This window comes from Crocuta crocuta, unplaced genomic scaffold (assembly GCF_008692635.1).
Source record: "Crocuta crocuta isolate KB4526 unplaced genomic scaffold, BGI_CrCroc_1.0 scaffold425, whole genome shotgun sequence".
Lineage (NCBI taxonomy): Eukaryota > Metazoa > Chordata > Mammalia > Carnivora > Hyaenidae > Crocuta > Crocuta crocuta.
The window spans coordinates 1165723-1186357 of NW_027531909.1; the positions used below are offsets into that span (position 1 = coordinate 1165723).

General features: G+C 41.2%; 1 protein-coding gene across 3 annotated transcripts in view; it reads left to right on the top strand.

Annotated features, from left to right (window-relative positions):
• The window catches only part of FOCAD (focadhesin), a 377756-nt gene that overhangs the window by 303301 nt on the left and 53820 nt on the right, over nt 1–20635 (top strand). For all 3 annotated transcript variants that reach the window (XM_077774673.1, XM_077774670.1, XM_077774671.1), the window contains exons 25-28: nt 4478–4586; nt 7327–7443; nt 10322–10560; nt 14165–14254. In XM_077774673.1, the coding sequence (XP_077630799.1) occupies nt 4478–4586; nt 7327–7443; nt 10322–10560; nt 14165–14254 (555 nt within the window). The remainder of the gene's footprint in view (nt 1–4477; nt 4587–7326; nt 7444–10321; nt 10561–14164; nt 14255–20635) is intronic.

The window sequence follows — 20635 nt, forward strand, 5'->3', positions numbered from 1 at the left end:
TTGATCTTTGCAAGAGAACGCGAGCAAGGAAGGGGCAAAGAGAGAGGGGGACAGAGGATCAGAAGCAGGCTTTGCACGGATAACAGAGCCCGATGCAGGGCTCGAACTTATGAACTGTGAGATCAGGACCTGATCAGACGCTCAATTGACTGAGCCACCCAGGTGCTCCTAAAAATTGAATTTTTTAAAATTTTTGTAAAATGTTTTATTTATTTCTGAGAGAGAGAGAGAGAGGCAGCGTGGACAGGGGAGGGTCAGAGAGAGGGAGACAAAGAATCCAAAGCAGTCTCCAGGCCCTGAGCTATCTGTCAGCACAGAGCCCGACTCGGGGCTCGAACCCACGATCGTGAGATCATGGCCTGAGCCAAAGTCAGACGCTTAACCAACTGATCCACCCAGGTACCCCAAATGACTTTCTAAATACTAAGAACGAAAGTGACAACCCATTAAAAAGGCAGTTTCAATCATATCCTTATGGTTGTTTTAACAAAAATAACAAGTATTGCTACCTTGAGGCTTTTCATTTATCTTAAGCCAACTCTCAACAGAAAATTATACCCTAATGAACTTGCTTGAACAATCTCTTTGGGTTCCTTTGCTAACAAGCTGAGTAATTGTTTCTGGCAGTAAGTTCCATGTCAGTTGTGTCCACTTCTCCCTTCCACCGTCACCTTTAGCTGCTGCCATTTCTGTTTGACTTCCTTTCTTCTTAGACATATTTAATTGCAGTATAGTTTATCCCTGTCATGTCCCAGAACCTTCTGTGGCTAAATAGGTTTTGCCTTAATAGAACAAAAACAGAATCTCCCTTAGAGTTTGCTTTCTACCAGTAATTTCTTGAGCAGGTGCTTTACTGTAAGGTCTGATCAGAGTACATGAGCAGCTCTCAGCCTCATGCCTTCTGAATCCAGGGAAATGGAAGCCATAATCTTCCCCTGCACTCACTTCTGTGGGAGGCAGTGGGAAATATCTGTTGACATATCTGTTGACAAAATGAAAACTAAAGTACAGAGAGGCTTCGATAGGGACTCATTTGTGTCTGCTTATCTAGTTTGGTGAATGGCAGACACAGTGGGGGAGCGCTCAGCTGCCTCTCTGAGGGAAGGGTGTGCTGGGGCGGGGGCGGGGTGTCTCTAGCTCTTACCGTTCATAGTTTGTTCTATTATGTAATCTACTTATATCCTGGTTAAAAACTGTGCTCTGACATTTGCAGAAAAAAAAAAGAAGGAAAAAGAAAAGTGGAACCCTGAAGAACCTAGCAGCTCTCTATTAAAACAAGCTATAATTTTGCCTCTCTAGTAGCTTGTGCATTTTTCATTCTAAAATTTTATTTCAGCAAGATTTTAATCTTCCAGTGTGCAAAGCATCGTTTCATGAAATGCCTAAAAAGAATGTGTTCACATTCTCAGTGGCACGGAGCAAAAATAATTCATGTTCTCATGGCGTTACCTTTTCATCAAAAATTTCAAAGTATTTTATAGACCCTATCCTATTTAAAGCAATGCAGACAATGGTAGGTATGACAGCAAGTCAGGTTCAAAGGCTGAGAGATTAATGACAGAGCAGGGAGGGAAAGAAATCGCTCTGCCTCGTTCTCTTGACTTTTTCCCACTGGCTTCCTCCAGCCATGTGAAGACCCCACCACCACCTGCTGCCAGCTTAGCCTTCTTTGGGCCATGGTCGCCACAGGCTGGTTTGGGCCACTGTAAGACTGACTTTGTTCGGAGCCATAAGTTAAATGCAGGAAGTAAAACACCAGTCACAGGATTAGACTGATTTGCTCATTTAAGAGCAGTTTTAAAGCATCAAGGATAGGGCTAAGGGAGAATCAGAACACAGATAAAGCCTGGTGATTGATGTAAGTTTATTTTCTCGTTGTTAATTAAATAGATTTGAACCCAAAGATGAAAATCCCCAAAGGACTGGGTCACTTTACTAATATGTAATGTAATACTTTGTCCCAAAGAAAGCATCCTTGTAGCTCATCCTTCCCTGTGCTTTTTAATTAGGTTAATGGCATCAGTTTGTTCCAAAGGACAGTTTAATTAAAATGCTAGTGGTGTTGCCTAGATAAATACTGTACCGATGCTGACATGTTATTATGCAAATTAGTTACTACTGCCCAACTGGGTTGGGGGAGGGCGGGGGAAACAGATAGTTATTTGATCAACAAGCTGATGAGTGTTTGCCAAACCAGTTGTAGATTTTCACCTGGCTAGCTCCTCCATGAATTTGTTTCACTGAATGTGTTTAAGTCACTGTGTGCAGCATGACCCAGAGGACCTGGTCACAGTACCTTTGTGAAATGTATAGCTTGGACTGAGCATACATTGCGTGGAGCGCAAAATACTTTTCTCTACTCAAAGATTAATGTCCAAATACACATTTAGTCCGCAACCAAAGGTCTAATTACTGGTGGCCTTAAATACGTTGTTCTCCATTTTACAAGAACAATACATGTTCAGGAATGTCAAGGTCAGTAAAACTTCTGAAACAAAAGCATTTTGGGCACGGTTTTGGAACTGGGGCTAAATGCTCCTTCAGAATTTCAGGGTTTTAAGAGTGCTTTTCATGTCGTCTTGTCTAATAGCCTTGTGTTTAAAAAGATTGGATACCCTATTCCTGGTGATCATCCAAGTTTTTCTCTGTGATTATAACCACTAGGGATCTGATTCTCATCACTGAGAATTTAAAACTTTTTTTTTTTTAATCTAGGGATTCATGGCCATTCTGTAGCAGGACAGGCTTGAGGATATTCTCTGCTAAAGGAAAGATATAGTGTTAGAAAGAAAAGACTTAATTTTTTTTTTTTAAGTGATGTTATGGCTTGGGCACCTGGGAATGGCCAGACCTCGCCCAGCTTTCTGGTGTTTTATTATTAGCTGCGTGAGTTCCCAGTAATCCTCACTGCAAAACTCTAGCAAAACCTGGGTTGAAGGCATCTGCTTAGCCTTCAAGTATTTCTTCTATTTTCTCCTTCCATCCATCCCCTGATATAAATGTTGTGGTCTTATCAACTTACAGCAGGCCTCATAGTGGCACAAATTACGAATGAGTGAACCAAATGACCAACCCTGCAGAGCAAGCTTTCACTGAGTTCATCCACCCCAAGGTGGGAGAACGAGAAGGCAGGAGGCATTAGATGCATAGGCAGATGGAGGAACTTGATAATGGCAAGTGCTGAGTCCCAGTCTTACCGAATGGAAGCAAAAATTCAAGAACATGCATGAATACTAACCACTTAATGCCCCCTAGCTCACATGTTTAGTCATGACTGTGGGCTAGGTCTGGAGGTCCTTAGCATACATGGGGAGCAGGGCCAAAAGTCTTCCTCATCTAACATATCTGTTCCATTCCTGAGCTGGGGTCATTCTTGGGTGGACACAGAGATTCACATTCGGGTCTCAAGTCCAGTTTTGGGGAAACATTTGTCTCCACAACCAGAACAGAGCCAAACTGTGATGATACAGGTGCCCTCTGGCCTGAGTTCTGTTATAACACAGGTGGCAGGCCAAGAGGATCTCATTAGTGTCCCATTTAAGATTTTATTCTATAGAATCACCTTGGAATTATGGAATAACACTAAACGTTCATTTTCAAGTGGTAAGTATATTTTAGAAGGTCCAGGTTTCTTGGGGCATCTGGGTGGCTCAGTCACTTAAGCTCTTGATTTTAGCTCAGGTCATGATTTCACAGTTCATGAGATCGAGCCCTGTGTCAGGCTCTGCGCTGACAGCTCAGAGCCTGGAGCCTGCTTTGGATTCTGTGTCTCCCTCTCTCTCTGCCCCTCCTCTGCTCACGCACTATCTCTATCTCTGTCTCTCTCAAAAATAAGCATTAAAAAAAAAAGTAAAATAAAAACAGGACTTTTTTGCATCGTATCTAGGGTTTCTATATTACAAACTAACCTACACATTGCTGGCTTGGGCATATCAGGGGAAAGAAGGGAAGGATAATGATGACAGAGAAAAGCTGCCAGCGTGGCAGGTGGCCGGTGAAGGACGCTGTCCGAGTGGTTCCCTAGAAGTCGCTCCCACACACGAGTGCCTTAGAAAAGCCAGAGGCCAGCTCCATTCTACAGTGCTTTATTCACGGAACTGTCCTCACTCGTGTTTTCAAGACAAATCAATAGATTTATATTGGCCAGAGATGACATGGAAGGAGACAGCTTGGGAAGCGCAGTGTCCAACGATGAAGTAAACATTATCGAAAGAAAGAACTTAGACACATGGGCTCAGATTTGTAGGTTACAAAGTAAGCATAATGAGCCCGCATGTATGAGCAGAGGGAAACCTCAGCACTGGTGTGAGAAGGGAAAAGCTGCCGCCACCAGGGAACACGCAGACACGTGTTGGTGAAGCTCAGGGAAGGAATGGAAGTGCTTTGTGACCTCGTCTGCCTTCTCTGTAGTAACGCCTTCTCTTCTCCTGGTTAACGCCCCCAAATCCTCTCTTGGAATTTTTTTCTTTTTCAACAGGGAGAGCCCAGTGGTCAAGGGCAACGCGCTGTTAGCCTTAAGCAGCCTCGCTGTGGTCGTATCCAAACACGAAGCCAGCCTCTCCTCCGACTCGGAGGGGGTCCCGGAGGTGAGTCGAGGGTGACTTGAACCAGTTGGGCAGCGTTTGAAAAGTGAACAGTCTCTTTGAGCCTCTGGCCCTGAATTTGCGAGGTTAGAGTCTTTGCTTTGCAACAGCACCACATTATGCTACTCGAGGGGCCTTTATGCTGTGAGCCGGAGGGTCTCCTCCAACACTTTTTTTCCTTGCTGCTTTTCTGTTTTGCTTTCGCCATCACACTTAAGTGGTCATTTCCATTTGAAGGTACCAATTTTATGCAACAGGGGATGTCTTTTTGTGATTACATCAGTGGTAACCAATCTTGGGAGGTTAACTAGGCTTACTGAAAGTGAACAATGCTGTCAAAAAATGATAAATAAGCAGTGTTTACTGACTGAAAAAAATTGTACTTTGCATTTTAATTGTAGATGTCAATGACAGAGTGCCTATTCATTTTTGCAAGGCATTTATTTCTTAATTAAACATGCGGCGAGCTGGCCAATGTTCATTTCCAATGTACTTTTTCAGATAATTCATATCTGTCAAAATAAAAAGGCATGGATTTATTCTTCTTTTAAGCCCCATTATCTAGTAGCTAGCATTATCTGGAGACAGTATAGCCAAGTGGTTAAAAAGCATAGGCTTCGGAATAGGAGAGTCCTATATTTAAATCCTAGTACTTGCACTTTCTGGCTCTGTGGTCTAACTTCCCCCTTTCAAAGCCTGGTCCCCCTTGTGTAAAATGGGGATAACGACACTTACCAGAATTACCAGGATTGTTGTGAGGATTCAGTGAATTAATATATGTAGAGCACACAGCAGCTGGTAGGTTCTAAGCTCCCGGCAGTAGTAACCATCCTCTGACTTCTTGCTGCAAACACAAGACTTTATTCATAATGTTACTGAGCCTCTGTGCCCTCACTGTGTCTGCCTTGTGGACCATGGTACTCCTTTTCATGGTGGAGCTCTTTGGTTGCAAGCAAAGAAACCCATTCTCATTTAAATAAAAAAGGAACCAGAAGGATGTGGAATCTGGAAGCCCGTGGAATTAAAGGCACAGCTGACAACTGGGTTTGGGGAAGGACATCAGCCACAGGAACTGACATCAGAACCATCTCAGCAGACTACCCCCACTGGGATGGGTCAGCTCCGGTCATTTACTGTGCTCGCATTGGTCGCTTAAGGTTTAGGGCTCCATGGGTCTCATACCCTCACCTCAGGCGGATCAGCTGGGTAGCTTCATTGAGCATTTGACCAAACTTCCAATCACGGAGGAGGGGATTCGCCAGAGGGTGCTATCACCATTGAACAAGAGAATAGGTACTATGTGGCAAAAGCTACAGATGTACATTACATGTGGGGAAGGGAAAGAGGCCAAGGAATTATTGCATAAAGGATAAAAGGGTAGTTATTTTAATGATGAGAAAGATGAAGCCTTTTTAGAGAGGAAATGTTTTATATCCTTGAAAAGAGCCGTGGAGTACTTTAGCAAAGACAACATGCTAAGTAGAATGTTATGACCCGAAAGGTAACAGTGCTTTTCTAGGATTCCTTGCTTGGGGCAGTTGTACAGGCGACTTGCCCCAGTAATAACCAGGGTTCTAGCTCAGAGGTAGAGTTCCAGGCAATCTTACTCTTCTTTACTCCCCCTACCCTTTTGTTCCGTGCTGTAACACATATTACACAAAACATCGAGAAGCTGCACAACCCAAGGATGAGGCTTTGCTTTTATTCTTGATGACCTTGTCTTTGGCTGTTACTCAGTACAAACTTAAGACCTCATTATTGGATTAAAATTGAAGTTTTCAAACTCCGTTCAGGGCCACATGGCTGGCTCAGTCAGTTAAGCGTCTGGCTCAGGTTATGATCACATGGTTCGTGGGTTTGAGCCCCACGTTGGGCTTTATCCTGACCACTAGCCTGGAGCCTCCTTCAGATTCTGCATCTCCCTCTCTCTCTGACCCTCTCCTGCTCATGCTGTCTCTCTCTCTCTCAGAAATAAATAAAACATTAAAAAAAAAACTCGGTTCAAAGCTGCATATGAGTAACAGCTGAAGGTCTTAGGAAAAAGGCCTTCTTTGAGTCAAGGATACTTAACACTGCATTGACCTTTATCATTTGTACCACCTGAGCGTTGTCACCATGTGAGTTAATGAATGCTGTTGACATCCAGGGTCATGAATGATTTTGAAAATCAAGTTCTCTTTATAATGAGTTGAATTTTGTTTTTGTTTTTGTTTTTCTTGCATTCTCTTGCCTCTTCTTTTCCCAACTGAAGATCATTCACGCTTTCATACCTACTTTGGCTAGGTGAATGTTGTGATGATTCAGAATGATAAATATATAGTGATAGTAAGCAGAAATGCTAAAGGTGACAATGAAAATTTTGTAGACTGCTTCTTCAGTGCCTCCCGTGTGAAATGACAAGTCATAGAAATGAGACATTTTGAGTTTCTTTCTCTATGCGTCTCTTTTCATAACCCCCCATCACCCTTGCCAAACACAGGCAAATACTGGGAGATCTCTAATAGGGGTCTGTGTTGCAGCCCCAGACTCTCACCTCTGCTCATCTTGAACAAAAGGAAAACCTTACACCTGTTGGGGCACAGGTCGAGGATGGGTATTTGTCAAATACTTATCTGCCTCCCAACATCCTGGCTGGTAAAGCTTACTTTTTGATAAGAGCATTTTATTCTTTAATACAGAAGGGGGTTGTACCCGGGATCTAGAAATAATGTTTAGGTTTTTTTCTTTTTTTCTTCATTTACAGGTTCAGCCTAATTTCCTTCCAATGAAAGAGTGGGTTTCCATGGTGTCTGATACTCTCCTGGTCATCGTGGATAGCCATTACCAACCAAGAGGACAAATTTTCTCCTCGTTTTATTATGTAAGTCTAAGAATAAGAGAAATAATAATAAAAAAGATTGAAAAACTCAAGGGTTGTCTCCTGTTAGTTGTTCAGGTGAAAGCCGTGAAGTGGGGTAATTATTCTCAATCTTAGCTGTATGTTGGAATCACCTGGGGAACTTTTAAGTGTGTGTGTGTATTTTTGTATATATATATGTGTGTATATGTATACATATATATACACACACTTAAAGTATATATATACACACTTTAAAAATACATATATTACATATATATACATATATATGTAAAATCTCTCTATATAGAAAAAATACTGAACTGTAGGTCTCTCCTCTAATTTAATTGCTTAGGGATGGGCCTTGGGCATTATTAGTCTTTTGAAAGGTCTCTAGATTATTCCCATGTGTAGTCAGAGTCAAGAGCTAAAGTTGTAGTGAAATAAACATTGGTTGAAGATTGCTGTCCCTGAGTGTCCAGTCATAGTTTCGTTTTGTTTTTTTAATGTTTATTTATTTTTGAGAGAGGAAAAGAGACCGAGTGCAAGTGCAGGAGGGGCAGAGAGAGAGAGGGAGACACAGAATCTGAAGCAGGCTCGAGGCTCCAAGCTTTCAGCACAGAGTCCAATGAGGGACTCGAACCCACAAACCATGAGATCATGACCCGAGCCGAAGCTGGACATTCAACTGACTGAGCCACCCAGGCACCCCCAGTCAGTTTTTTTTAATTTCAGGATATGTGACCATGGGCAGTTCACATATTCTCTTTAGACCTTTGTTTCCTTGTGTATAAATGAGGCAATTAAACAATATTATCAGTAGTCATTTTAGCCCCAGCTGCCCCCCGCTTACTAGTTCTGTGAAAGTTGACCTGATATTTCACCCACCATTTTGTTTTCCTTACCTGTAAAATGAAGGTAAAAATTAATGCTTTGCCAACTTTATAAAAGATAAGTGAGGATCAAATGATATCATTTGTAGGAAAATGTTTTGAAAACTGTGAAATACTCTTTACATCCAAAGTAATACTGTCGTTGATCCTAAAAAAAGCACCTGTTACTTAAGCCACTCTTTTTCTTCATGCCAATATCCTAAGATTTTGAAACACACTGAAAACGCAACTTTTTTGTTGAGGTTTTCTTTTCCCTTCATTGGCTGTAGTGCATGCTTTATTTCTGGTATCTGCGTGGAATTATTCTGGTTCTACCTTATCCGTCTCCACTGCTTAGGGGATTATAGTGATCACGGGACAATGAGCTGAGAGGCGGAGGATTATAGTTGACTCGAATAAAAATATAGCACAGGTCGTGAACTGTTGCTCAGATCGTGAATTTAGCCTGAAATACCACTGCCTTAGGTCTTCCCTGTACACCATTCTGTGTTCCTCTGTGTCCTCCTCCTTTTGGGAGGACCTGGTATGTATGCATCTGGGGCTCAGGGTCTAGACCTAGAATTTTACACTGTACTTGGGGACCAAAAAAAAATGACTTCTAGATAATGTAGAATTAAATTGAAAAATAGATTTTACTCAAAGAAGTAACTTCTTTAGTATAGTTTGTTTTCTGTCAGAAGTGTTCTTATTCCTTTAGTGATGGATGAAAAACTGGTTATATAGAGGTCTTTCCAATAGCCGTCTGGGTCCGATACTCACCGGGACAGGATATTCTATGTGATTTCTAATAACGCTGCTTAGTTCTTGCAAACCAATAAAAATAATCTCTAGTCACCAGCTCAGGGTTGCCTCTTACCTTTGTGATTTTTGCATTATTGTACTTCTTCAAAGCCCTGATTCGAAAGTCACTCTGTTTTCAGTGTTCTAGCAGCTGGGTCATTTTGAATAATATTGTCATTACAATAGTACCATGCTCGCTGAAAGAATACCTTAGCACATGTTTGATTGTTAGCCTTAAAAAGTGCTAAAGCTTAGAGAGCAAATGGGTATAGAATTAAGAACACTTTTTAACATGCTTGACTGCAAGGGACGGCACGGCCTTTATGGTGTGTCTGAAAAGTTGAAGTGGATAATAGTGCAGAGTGACAAATGGGCTTTCTTTGCCACTTGAGACATATTTATAAATGCATATAACGTCTGTTGGAGCTCCCTAACACGGGATTCTTGTTCATATTCAGCTGCCTTGTCATTTTTTTAGCACTGTTATTCATTTCTTTTCCACATAATTACATATAGGAAGGCACATATAGAGCTCACCATTTCATTTTGAATAGCTGGTTATTGCTTTGTAACCAGAGGCTTTTAGGATTTCAACTTCCTTTTTAATTAAAAGGAATTAACCCCCTGTAGGAAATAATCCATCTACTGGGAAGCGTTCCCACCAAAAATTTTGGGAGATCTGCCAATAGATCCCTGTGCTAAACTTACACTTACTCCTTCAGACTAAACTTCAACCGCTCCTGCCCCCGCCTGCAGTGCTTGTGCACACGCACACACACACTTTCTTTCTCTCCTAGAAAACTGGCTTTCTACACACTTATAATGTGGCTTGGTGGTTTCTCCAAGCTTGGGTAACTTCACCCTGGGTTCTTTATTATATACACATGTGGGCTTTCAAAACCATGAAATGTTTTCAGGCTTTATAAGTGAGGGAATTCACACCTTTTAAAAGAAGACACTTAAGATTGTTGGGGTTTTTTTTTTCAAACTTAAAAGGATATTGTTAATCAGCTGATTGTTCAGTGGAAAATTGTTTCAGTAAGGAAGAGCAGCAAGGTAACCTATAGAGAAGCCCAGAAATAGATTTTTTTTAATTATAGTTTTCATTGGCAGGCGTGGATCTAAGAGAAGCATACATTGTTATGTATTGTGCTTTTGTGATAGGTATGTTTCCTTCATGTTTTGAACGAAAGGCCAACCCCCTGTTTTCTTTCTTTGGTGTATCCTAGAAATCCTATTCCGGTGAAAACACAGCCAGTGCCATTGCCCGCTCTGCTGCCGCCACGGCTTTGTCTCTCCTCGTGCAAGTTTTCATTATCTCTTGCAAAGAGAAGGTTGAGGAAATCCTAAACATGCTGACTGCCAGGTTACCTGGGAAACCGAGAGCCGATGAGTCTCAAGCCGTGCAAATCCACATGGGCCTCGCTTTGGGGATGTTTCTCTCTCGCTTGTGTGAGGAGAAACTCAGGTACAGTTCGTTAAAATGTTCATCCTTTTCCTCTTTGTGATGTGGGCAGAGATGTGGTCCACGTGCACGCGCGTCCATGCACCTGCGCTCCGAGCAGCGTGTGGCCGCTAAACTTTTCGAAATGGGCAAGTTGATCCTTTCTTCTCCTTTGTGAGTGAACCTGTCTTTCCACAATGCCATCACGAAGATATTCATGTATTTTCAGGGTTGCTCCTTAAAATGATGATTACTTGAAAATCACACCATCCTTAGATGAAAGCCCAGGATATATCTGTGTCATAGATAGGAGGAAAGGTGTAATCTTATGGTGCTAAAAAATAAAAGAGCTTCTTTTTCTCCTGGTTTGTGAGAGTGAAAATAATTGCTGATCCTTTATTGGTATCAGGGTAAAATGGGAGACAAAGATTGGAGTATCCCTTATGCCTGAGGTGCTGGGAATTACCTGAATCACCTGAGAACCGCATGTACCCAGTTTTAAATATTGCTTTTATCCTGTGCCCTGGCTACATTTTTATAATCCTTAAAGAGTCTTAATCTGTGCATATTATACTGCGTGCTTTATTCAGTTTGGTCACTCTTGGACTGCTGGCTTTATCCTTGAACGGAGCTAACAGAATAGCAAAGACCCAAGTGGAAAATTCCACTAGATGGAAAAGTTTTCTTGTGCATAAATCTACTTTGATTGTGTTGTTCATTATATTTCTTCTTTATTTTATAACAAATCTTAGAATTTTATACATCCAGATTGATTGTAGTGTGGTACAACATGAATATTTGAATATCATGAATATTTAGATGTCACTGACTTGGATTCAGCCCCATTTTCCTGCACTGGAAATAGGATAGTCGGGAGAGGCATCCTGTTGTGATGTTCCATGTCCTTAAACTTCCCTGGTTGGCAGAAATTAACGGTCTGCCCAAAGCCAAGAAACCGTGTCGATGTGGGTAAGCTGGATGGCATTATGCTATATTTAGATTTCAGTTCGAAACCAGTGGTTAAGTTTGCATTTGTAATTTACATAGCTTTGTGCAAACACCATTATGTGAAACCTTGGAGAACTGCTATTGATCTAGGGAAATACTAGATTTCAGTTGATCATTTTCAGCTCTTAGAAACATCTGTCAGACGATTGGGAAGATTGGCTTAGTCTTTGTGATCATAAACGAAACGTTTCTAGAATGTTCATTTTGTTCTGTTCACCAGCATTAGTATTTACAGGCCTGGTTCTGGACATGAACAAAAAGCTGCCCTTTGCATGTGCATTGACGGTTACATATCTTCTGTGTGTGAACAGAACACAACATATTTTTTAAAGGCTTAAAACTCCAAAGTGATTTTTTTTTCCCTTTGCTGCGATGCTACAAATGGCAGTTTCTTCACCATCTGTGTTCATGCTCTTTCTTCAGTATCTTTCAAGCAACATGTTTTACAACTAAAAATGAGCCATGGCAGTTTAATTCCAGGCAACTCATTTCATCCCGTCCTGGCTCTGGCTCCTTTCTTCATTAGTTTAGGATGAGATGCTGCTGGTTTTAGGGCTTGACAAGCTTGCACGTGTGGTTAATTTAATCATGCTACCTGGGAGAAACCTGAAGGGTTCATCCCCGTTCCTAGATTGCCTTCCTCCCGTCTTACTTGGCTTTGCATTTGCATGAGAGCCTGGGGAAGGACACCAGGAAGCTCTTTCCAAGGCCAAACGCCCTCAGACTAAGGGCACATTTTCACTTTGCTCTGATAATCTGTTTGGAGAGCATCCTTCATTCCTTTGATCAATGTGCTCCTACTGTAGCCAGTACTATCGTTATTCATGATTCCCACCTTCCTAATTTTTCGGAGCAGAGGAGCCTGAAATATTTACTTTGGATGCTAATAAATATTTTCCTAGATAATGACAGTGTCCACCAGATAATGATATTTTTGGAGAAAGTTTCCATTTTTCTGAAATTAAGGTAAGCAGGTTGAGAGGGCCGTTGACCCTGAATAGTCAGCGACATCAAATAAGTGCAGAATGACCCCTCAGGGGAACAGGAGTAGGGCAGTATGTTGGTCCCAAGTGTGAAAAATCACCTTGTAGAAGAGAATCATGACAATCCATTTTTAGCTAAGGCTTATGAAAAAGTTGCCTGAGTTTAAATTCCAGCCTAGTATTTATTCAGAAAAGCATATTATTCCAAAGTTTGCTCCCAGAAGATACCAGTAGGATCTCTTTAGCATTTATTTAGGATAGCTAAGTATATTTTACTCCAGAGAACAACTGTAATAGGACTTATTTAGTCCAAGCCATTAAAACTCTGTGTGTGTGCGCGCACACACGTGCGTGTTCTCACTGCAAAATGCAATCCGTCACCTCAGGCAAAACTACTATATTTTTGGGTTTGAGAAGACCTTATTTAAATATTTAAAGTGCTCTCTGGCTGGTTGGCATTCCTGGGGCTGCATTCCACTTAGCATGGTCCAAGGCGGCCACAAGGAGAGGTGACGTGTTAGAAACCCCTTGATAAAAAAAAGTGTTGGTGGGGTGCCTGGGTGGCTCAGTCGGTTAAGCGTCCGACTTCGGCTCAAGTCATGATCTCACAGTTCGTGGGTTTGAGCCCCGCGTAAGGCTCTGTGCTGACAGATGGCTCAGAGCCTGGGGCCTGCTTCAGATTCTGTCTCCCTCTCTCTCTGACCCTCCCCTGCTCGTGCTGTCTCTCTATCAGAAATAAATAAAACATTAAAAAAAAAATTTTTTTTTAAAGTGTTGGTGATGAAGCTCTGCCTTAGAAAACAGCCATAGAGGGGGCGCCTGGGTGGCTTAGTCGGTTAAGCGTCCGACTTTCGCTTAGGTCATGATCTCGCGGTTCGTGGGTTCGAGCCCCGCATCGGGCTCTGTGCTGACTGACAGCTCAGAGCCTGGAACCTGTTTCAGATTCTGTGCCTCCCTCTCTCTCTGACCATCCCCTGCTCACGCTGTCTCTCTCTCCTAGAAATAAATAAAACAAAAAAAAAGTTTAAAAAAAAAAAAAAGAAAACAGCCATAGAACCACCTTGTAAGTTTTGTTTTACTCCAGAAGTCGTAGTCCTCACCAAGACCATTGCAAAACCACATCAGTTACTGTATAAAGGCAGAAAAATAGACAACTGGGGTTCCCACCCCCCCCTTTGAAAAAAGAAGTAGAGCTTAACAGCCTCCACAATTGAGACATGAAATCGAAAGTGACAGTCTTCGCAAGAAAGAGATTTGGATGATTACTGATACTATCAGCTTAGTGAGGTGTTAAATATTCCAAAGAAAATCACGTTAGCCTTCTTTAAAAAATGTTTTTGGAATTCCGATTTTGGTTTTCGTTTTTCAGGTATTTAAAATGTGAATGGGCTGAGGAAATACAAAAGTAGTCGTTTATGAGTTTAGCCGTTTACAAGTGATTATACTGTATAGAAACTCAATTAAATTCTGTTTCTCTGTTTGCAAAATAAGTATATGTGAATTCATCAATATCGTTACTTTCATTTTTTTTCTTAGCAAAGTGTATTTTCACTAAAATATTAAGAGGAAAATATTAAATAGTACTTTGGACATTGAATTATCTTTAGTAATTCCATGTTTCCTCTTCCTTTGCCTAGTGATATATCTGGCCAACAGATGAACCTTCTTCTGATGAAGTCTTTGGATGCCCTGGAAAATTGCTGCTTTGATGCTAGTCTTGAATATAAGTATGTTGATTCCGTTTCCTCTCTGATACTTAGACGTTGAATCTTCCTCCACCCTGAAGTTTGCATTATATCATGAAATGTTCGTAGGATTTGATCTAGAATTCCTTTGCAAAGAGTTTTTCAGTCGTTATCAAAAACCTGTAATTACAGCTTACTTGTTCTAGAAACCATGTTTCAGCAATAGTTTGCTTCAATACAAAGCAATGCATGTTACTTCACGACTGTCATTAAGTTACTAATACCTTAGTTCTGTCTTGTCCTTATATGAAGCATGTATCTGGAGACTTCTGTGCATGACTTAACCTTTTTATATGGTTGAAATTTGACTGGCAATTTGAATAGTTGAATTTGATTGGATGAAGTGTGCCTTTGACCCATGATTTAGATTTCCCTTGTGAAATCCAGTGACTGAGAATCAAAATGGAAGCAAATATAGGTTACATCAGAGGTTCCCAGCCTCCTCAGTGTTCATAGGCCCTCTTTGTCTCGCCCCAGACCTCATGGCTTCTTAAAGATTTTGTCTATTAAATATCTGAAAATTTATTGTTCCAGTTGTGAAAGGTAACCAAGACCAAAAAGGAATGTTTAGAAAAGAATACTCTTGTGCCTGGCTGGCTCAGTCGGTAGAGTAGGCAATGGGGTTGTGAGTTCGAGCCCCGTGTTGAGTGTAGAGATTACGTAAAAACAAAATCCTTCAAAAAAAAAAAAATACCTCAAAAAATAGCGTTAAACGTATTCATTGAGTGAGATATTTAATGCTTTCATTGGTCTGTGTGATTGCGTGGGAGAATGTACAGTTTTAATAGGCTTTCTGAAATATCGACATACTTAAGGACCTACATTGTATCTTTTTGGACTTCCACATGTTTTGCAGCCTCAGGTTTAGATCCTCTGGGGTTCGTTGTTATTTTAAAAAAGTCAACAAATTGTAAGCGCTAACCTCCAGTGTATTAACTCATTTGCTTTTTGCTGTTATGGGCACTGTTTAGATATGAGTGTTAACATTTGTGGCCTTTAGGAACTTAAGATCTGAAGTTATATTCGTATCATCTAGCCTGCTAAAATAAGTTCAGACTAACAAAAGAGTAAATGGTAGAAGTAACTGCATGTATTGTATATTTCATTATGAGTAGAACATAAGAATCGTTGACACCCACCCAGTTTATCATGAAACACGTTAGAGATGAAATGAGATGTTTTAAGAGTGTGGCTTTGAATATGGGAAAAGAGAGTTTGGTAGCATGATTAAAGTCTCTTGAATGTAGAAGATGATTAAATGAAGAAATGGGGCCATTTAACTGTTACTGGGTCTGATGAAGAATTGGTATTTTTGAGCCCAATCCATGTATTGGTGGTGGTGCCTTTTGCAACCAAGGAGTAAGATAAATTTCTCCCCCCCTCCAAACTCCCCCTGGCCCTCCCTTCCCCCACAGGTATTCATCATAGCTATAGCTCAGGGTATTATAAAGTTGGGAACAGATTTGTGGATTAACATGTTGCAGGCTTCCAGCCAGCTGGAACAATCAGACACGACTTTCATATGTTACCTCCACTAGTCTACGGGAAGTTTGAAAGTGAGGGGAGCCATAGAGATAACTGAGTAGTCTACAGTGTGGGTATTTGTGCTTATAAAAAACCTCCTATGTCTAAGTATATTTAATTTTAAAGTTAACTTTTTATATTAATAAGATTCTTATTTCATTCTTCTTTCTTGATTCTTACCTCCTTAATGATTCACCGTGTTTGGGAGAAGAAAGGATGGGCCTAGATAGGGACTTGTCCTGCAGAATTAAGTCAAATAGGGCCATCACAAGTTTCCTGTCCTTGAGTGAAGTCTTGCTTATTTTTCAGAGACCTCAATTAAAAGCCCAGATCCTTCAAGAACCTCTCCCCCTATCTTCTCCAGGCTCCTGTTATTCCTGCAGTCAGTGAAGTTTAGTATTTTGTCATTCCTAATGCTTTGTGGCTGTTAGTGCTTAGGTAGTTCTATGTCTGGTTTCAAGTTCAACTAATACCAAGCATACTGTGCTAGGCATTTTCACATCCGTTTCTCCTGTAATGCAGCCCCACTGACCATCTAAATATTGATACTAAAACAGGAATACTCATCACTTCGGTTTATAGATTAAGAAAATGAGTCTCAAGTAGGAGACTGGTTCAAGGTCACACAGTAATTAGTAGAGCTGGGGGAGAAGCCTATAGGTTGTCTGACTTTAAAGCCATTTTTCTATCTTGCATAGTTTCATATGGAGAACACAGTTCAGTAGAAAGAAAGCAATTTGACACCTGACAGTATGGTATTTACTATTTTTTTTTTAACACATGGGCGTGTCTCACTATTTAAAAAAGAGAGAGAGAGATTCTAACTAGGACCCGGCATAAAGTAGTCCCCTGTCTAATGAGATTTAGGAGCCTAGGGCGGTCCTCCCTCAAGTGAAATAGTGGAAGCATTACCGGGAGGTAGTTAATAGATCTGGGAGCGTGCTACCTCAAGTGATAGAATTCACCCAGAGCAAATTCACCACGCTTGCTTGATTTAATGGACACGTCCCTGCTGAGAGAACCCTGCACCTGGGCTGGTCGGTGTTTGTGGCCCAATCACTTACATTTTGCTGCCATCTAGTGGTAATTATTGTGCCATTGCAAGCCTCACAGCCTTAACTAGTCATGCCATCCATCAATGACCTGCATTCGTTAATTACTATTGAGCTTTTACAAATACGATAACATTTATATAGTGCTTTGTAAAGGGCAAAGCGCTATACAAATGTTAACTGTTATTAGAACTAATTATTAGATGGCCTCGTATTAAGTCTGCAGGATTGCCCACGATAACATAAGGAATTGAAGATTCATCTGGTTAATCTTAGGAAAAAATGTGTCATTATAATCATTATATCTCATTTGGTACAGCAACACACATGAAAGAATTGCACAGCTTTGAAGTCGTAGATTTTCCTTTTGCCAGTTTTATTTTAATATGCTTGAATAAGAGGTTCAAAGAAGTAAGGACATAATAGGGCATATAGTTTTAGAACTTATATTCTCTTTATCATCTGTTAGTATTCTTAGAGATTCATATTATTAATTCCCAAGCCTGAAATTAATACCTGATATTATGATTTGTTTTTATTTCATCTGCCCGAGGCACCACCATGGAACTCCTTTTTGTTTTCATTAGAGAGAAAGATGTGAAAGCTACCTCTGCCCAAGTTATTCTTGGTTTAGAGCTGGCAAACATATCAAAGGAAAGCTAAAATGAGGTAAATGTGTAGAAATGCTGACCTCAGCACCTCGAAGAATCCTTAAGACTTAGGGCAAAAAATAAGCTCCTTAAAATATAGCTAATTTACAAATCAGAAGAAAATACCAAGAGTGACACTTTAGGGCTGCCTTCTTGGTGCGCGCTGGAAAAACGAGACAGAGTAGAAGGAGTTTAGGAGGTCAGTACATGCATATACTCTAGCATGTTTATGTTGGCACACTGATGCACAGTTAGATTATGTATTCACATATGATAACAGTCATCTACCACTGGAACAACGAATAGAATCATTAATGGTAACCTTGCCCAAGAATAATTATGCTGTGATAATATTTAGGTAAATGTGAACTAGAAACCGAGATGTCTTTGTCTAAGCCTTTGTGCCCGTATGTATGCCTTGGGATAAAGACGAGATTCAGTCCAGAGGATAAAGGTTTTTGGCATGCTCAGAAGAACCAAAAAGCAAGACTTAGATTCCTGCTACTTATTTTTTTAAAATTTTTTTTCAATGTCTATTTATTTTTGAGAGAGACAGAGTGTGAGCTGGGGAGGAGCAGAGAGAGGGAGACACAGAATCCGAAGCAGGCTCCGGCTCTGAGCTCTCCACACAGAGTCTGATGCAGGACCCGAACTCACAAACAGTGAGATCATTACCTGAGTTGAAGTCGGCCGCTTAACCGACTGAGCCACCCAAGCACCCCAATACCTACTACTTGAACCCTGATACCTAAGTGAGCTTTGAGAGCTGTCCTATTCCAGCATGATTCTGACACTCCTCTTTCTTAAATTAGCCTGGCAAGAAATGGAAATTGAGTTCCCTCGATTGAATCTTGGGTAATATATTCTGTGTATTTTAGCACTCGTAAATTTCGCCTCCAACTAAATCTAAGAATCAAATCTTGTTTTTGTTGTTGTCCTTGAGATCTTCCCTCCACTTCAGACTCTCTCAGAACCCTGCCTTGGGTCAGTTCTTCAGCATTCAATAAATATTGGGTGACCACCTATCCCCGTCAAAGCAGAATCCTAAGTGCCCTACATACTGTGGTGAGGGGAAATCAGAAAATGTACACACCCACGTGGAGCTTGTCGGCTAGTGGGACATGGACAGAAATCCAACAGTCCTTCCAGTAATCCTCATCAGAACTTCTAATTGAGATTGTCCAAAGTAAATTAGTATAGTATGTTATGGGAGAGTACTAAAGAGGCTCCCTGCTAAGCCAGGGAAGGTGTCCCTAGGATTTGAAATCTTAAGCGAAAGTAGCAGTTAAACAGTCAAGAGGGAGCAAAATTCAAATTTATCAAAATATTAATCACATTAAAAAATTGTTTTTGATGTTTACTTATTTTTGAGGAGAGAGATACAGAGCACAAGCAGGGGAGGGGAAGGGAGAGGGAGACACAGAATCGGAAGCACGCTCCAGGCTCTGAGCTGTCAGCACAGAGCCAATGGGGGGCTCGAACCCACAAACCGTGAGATCATGACCTGAGCCAGAATCGGGTGCTTAACCGACTGAGCCACCCAGGTGCCCCTTAATCTCATTTTGTCCAACTCCATCTTTAGTTCTAATTCTGTCAAATTTTTGTCTGCATCAGTATAGAAAGACAGCCAAAAAACAAAACAAAAAAAACTTCCCTGTAGATCCTAAGTGGAAATGAAGACTATAAATCCATACTAATGAAGAGTGCCTTTCCTCCTCCAGAAACATGGTATGTCTCAAAAGCACACAGTATTCGGATGTTAGATGCTGATTTAACTGGTTGGCAATGCATTATACGAGTTGAGCTGGTTGTTAGGTTCATGTAAGCTGTAACAGCACTTCTGCCTGAGTAATGATGGATTATAACTGCAGTAGCTTCTTTACAAAGGATTTCCTAATGCCAGATAGTTATGCAATGGAATCTAGAATAACATGCTCTAGATATGGTGCCTTCTCATAGGATTTCATCAAGGCATCATCAGGGGGGCGGGGGGCGGCAGAGTGCTGAGGGGGACCTGGGGTTTGGCAGATGGAACAGAAGGCTGGGAATCCAAAACCTCTGTATCCTGACTGTCATCTGCTGGAAACTTTCCATATGACCTTGAACAAATCCTGTAGCCTCTCTGTCCTTTTGGGCATCTTTTTATTAGATATGAATGCTTCCTTTGCTAGAGGGGTTTGGGAGAAGTAACTAACATGAGCAGGAAGCAACGTGAACGTTCTCAACAACAGCCGAGAAAATAGTTCCTATATAGGAGCAAAATGACCCAGCATACGGGCATGGAAACATGTTATTGGAGAAATACCCTGGAATGTCGTCCTAAGATATCGTGGGAGGCAAGCCAAACCAGAGTCGGGATGGTTTCTGTAAAACTCAGCATTTCCCCAGTTCAAAACACAACAATGATGACAAAAACTGTTTTTTAGGGTTTTTTTTTCTTTTTTAAGTAGAAAATCACCCTCCAGCTGCATTATCTTATCATCCCAACTAGAAGTTGTCTGGGAGAACAGTTGTTTGGTTTTTTTTTTAAATGGATATGTTTTCTTTCACGAGAACGGGGGCACAAAGCCCAAGATTCCAATTGAACTGTCACATGGGGTAAGTTTTGACAAGCCTGTCATGTGTCCGTTTTCTCTTCTGACCCAGTGGTACTCCGAGGGATCAGAGGGGAGAAGAGGATTAATGTCATTGTACACAGACAAATACATAGTTTAAGAACGAAATCCCACCTGGGGAAGTTGACCAGGAAACAGGAAGCACTTAGCCGTCCCTCATCTTCATGCCTTGCAATGTGTCCCCCCCGTTATCAGATGTCCTCAGCTCGAATCCTGAAATGGAGTCTTCTCTCCCATTCAGCTAATCCCCATGCCCTCAACATGCAGACATCGAGGGAGGGCGCAGAGGACTGAGGCATTTCTCTAAGAGGAGAGCTGCTTTGACTTGACTTTTTATTCACCTTCCTACCTCACCATAGAATTTAAGTCAAAACTATTTCATAGTTTCCTTTGTTCTTCCCCAGTGGGTACATAGAACTAACGTGGACCACAGACGCTTGTTTAGATATAAAGTTTTCCTTTTAAGGGGAGCAGTGGGTGCACTTCTCGTGGTTCATGGGGCGCACTTACATCCCGGGCAGC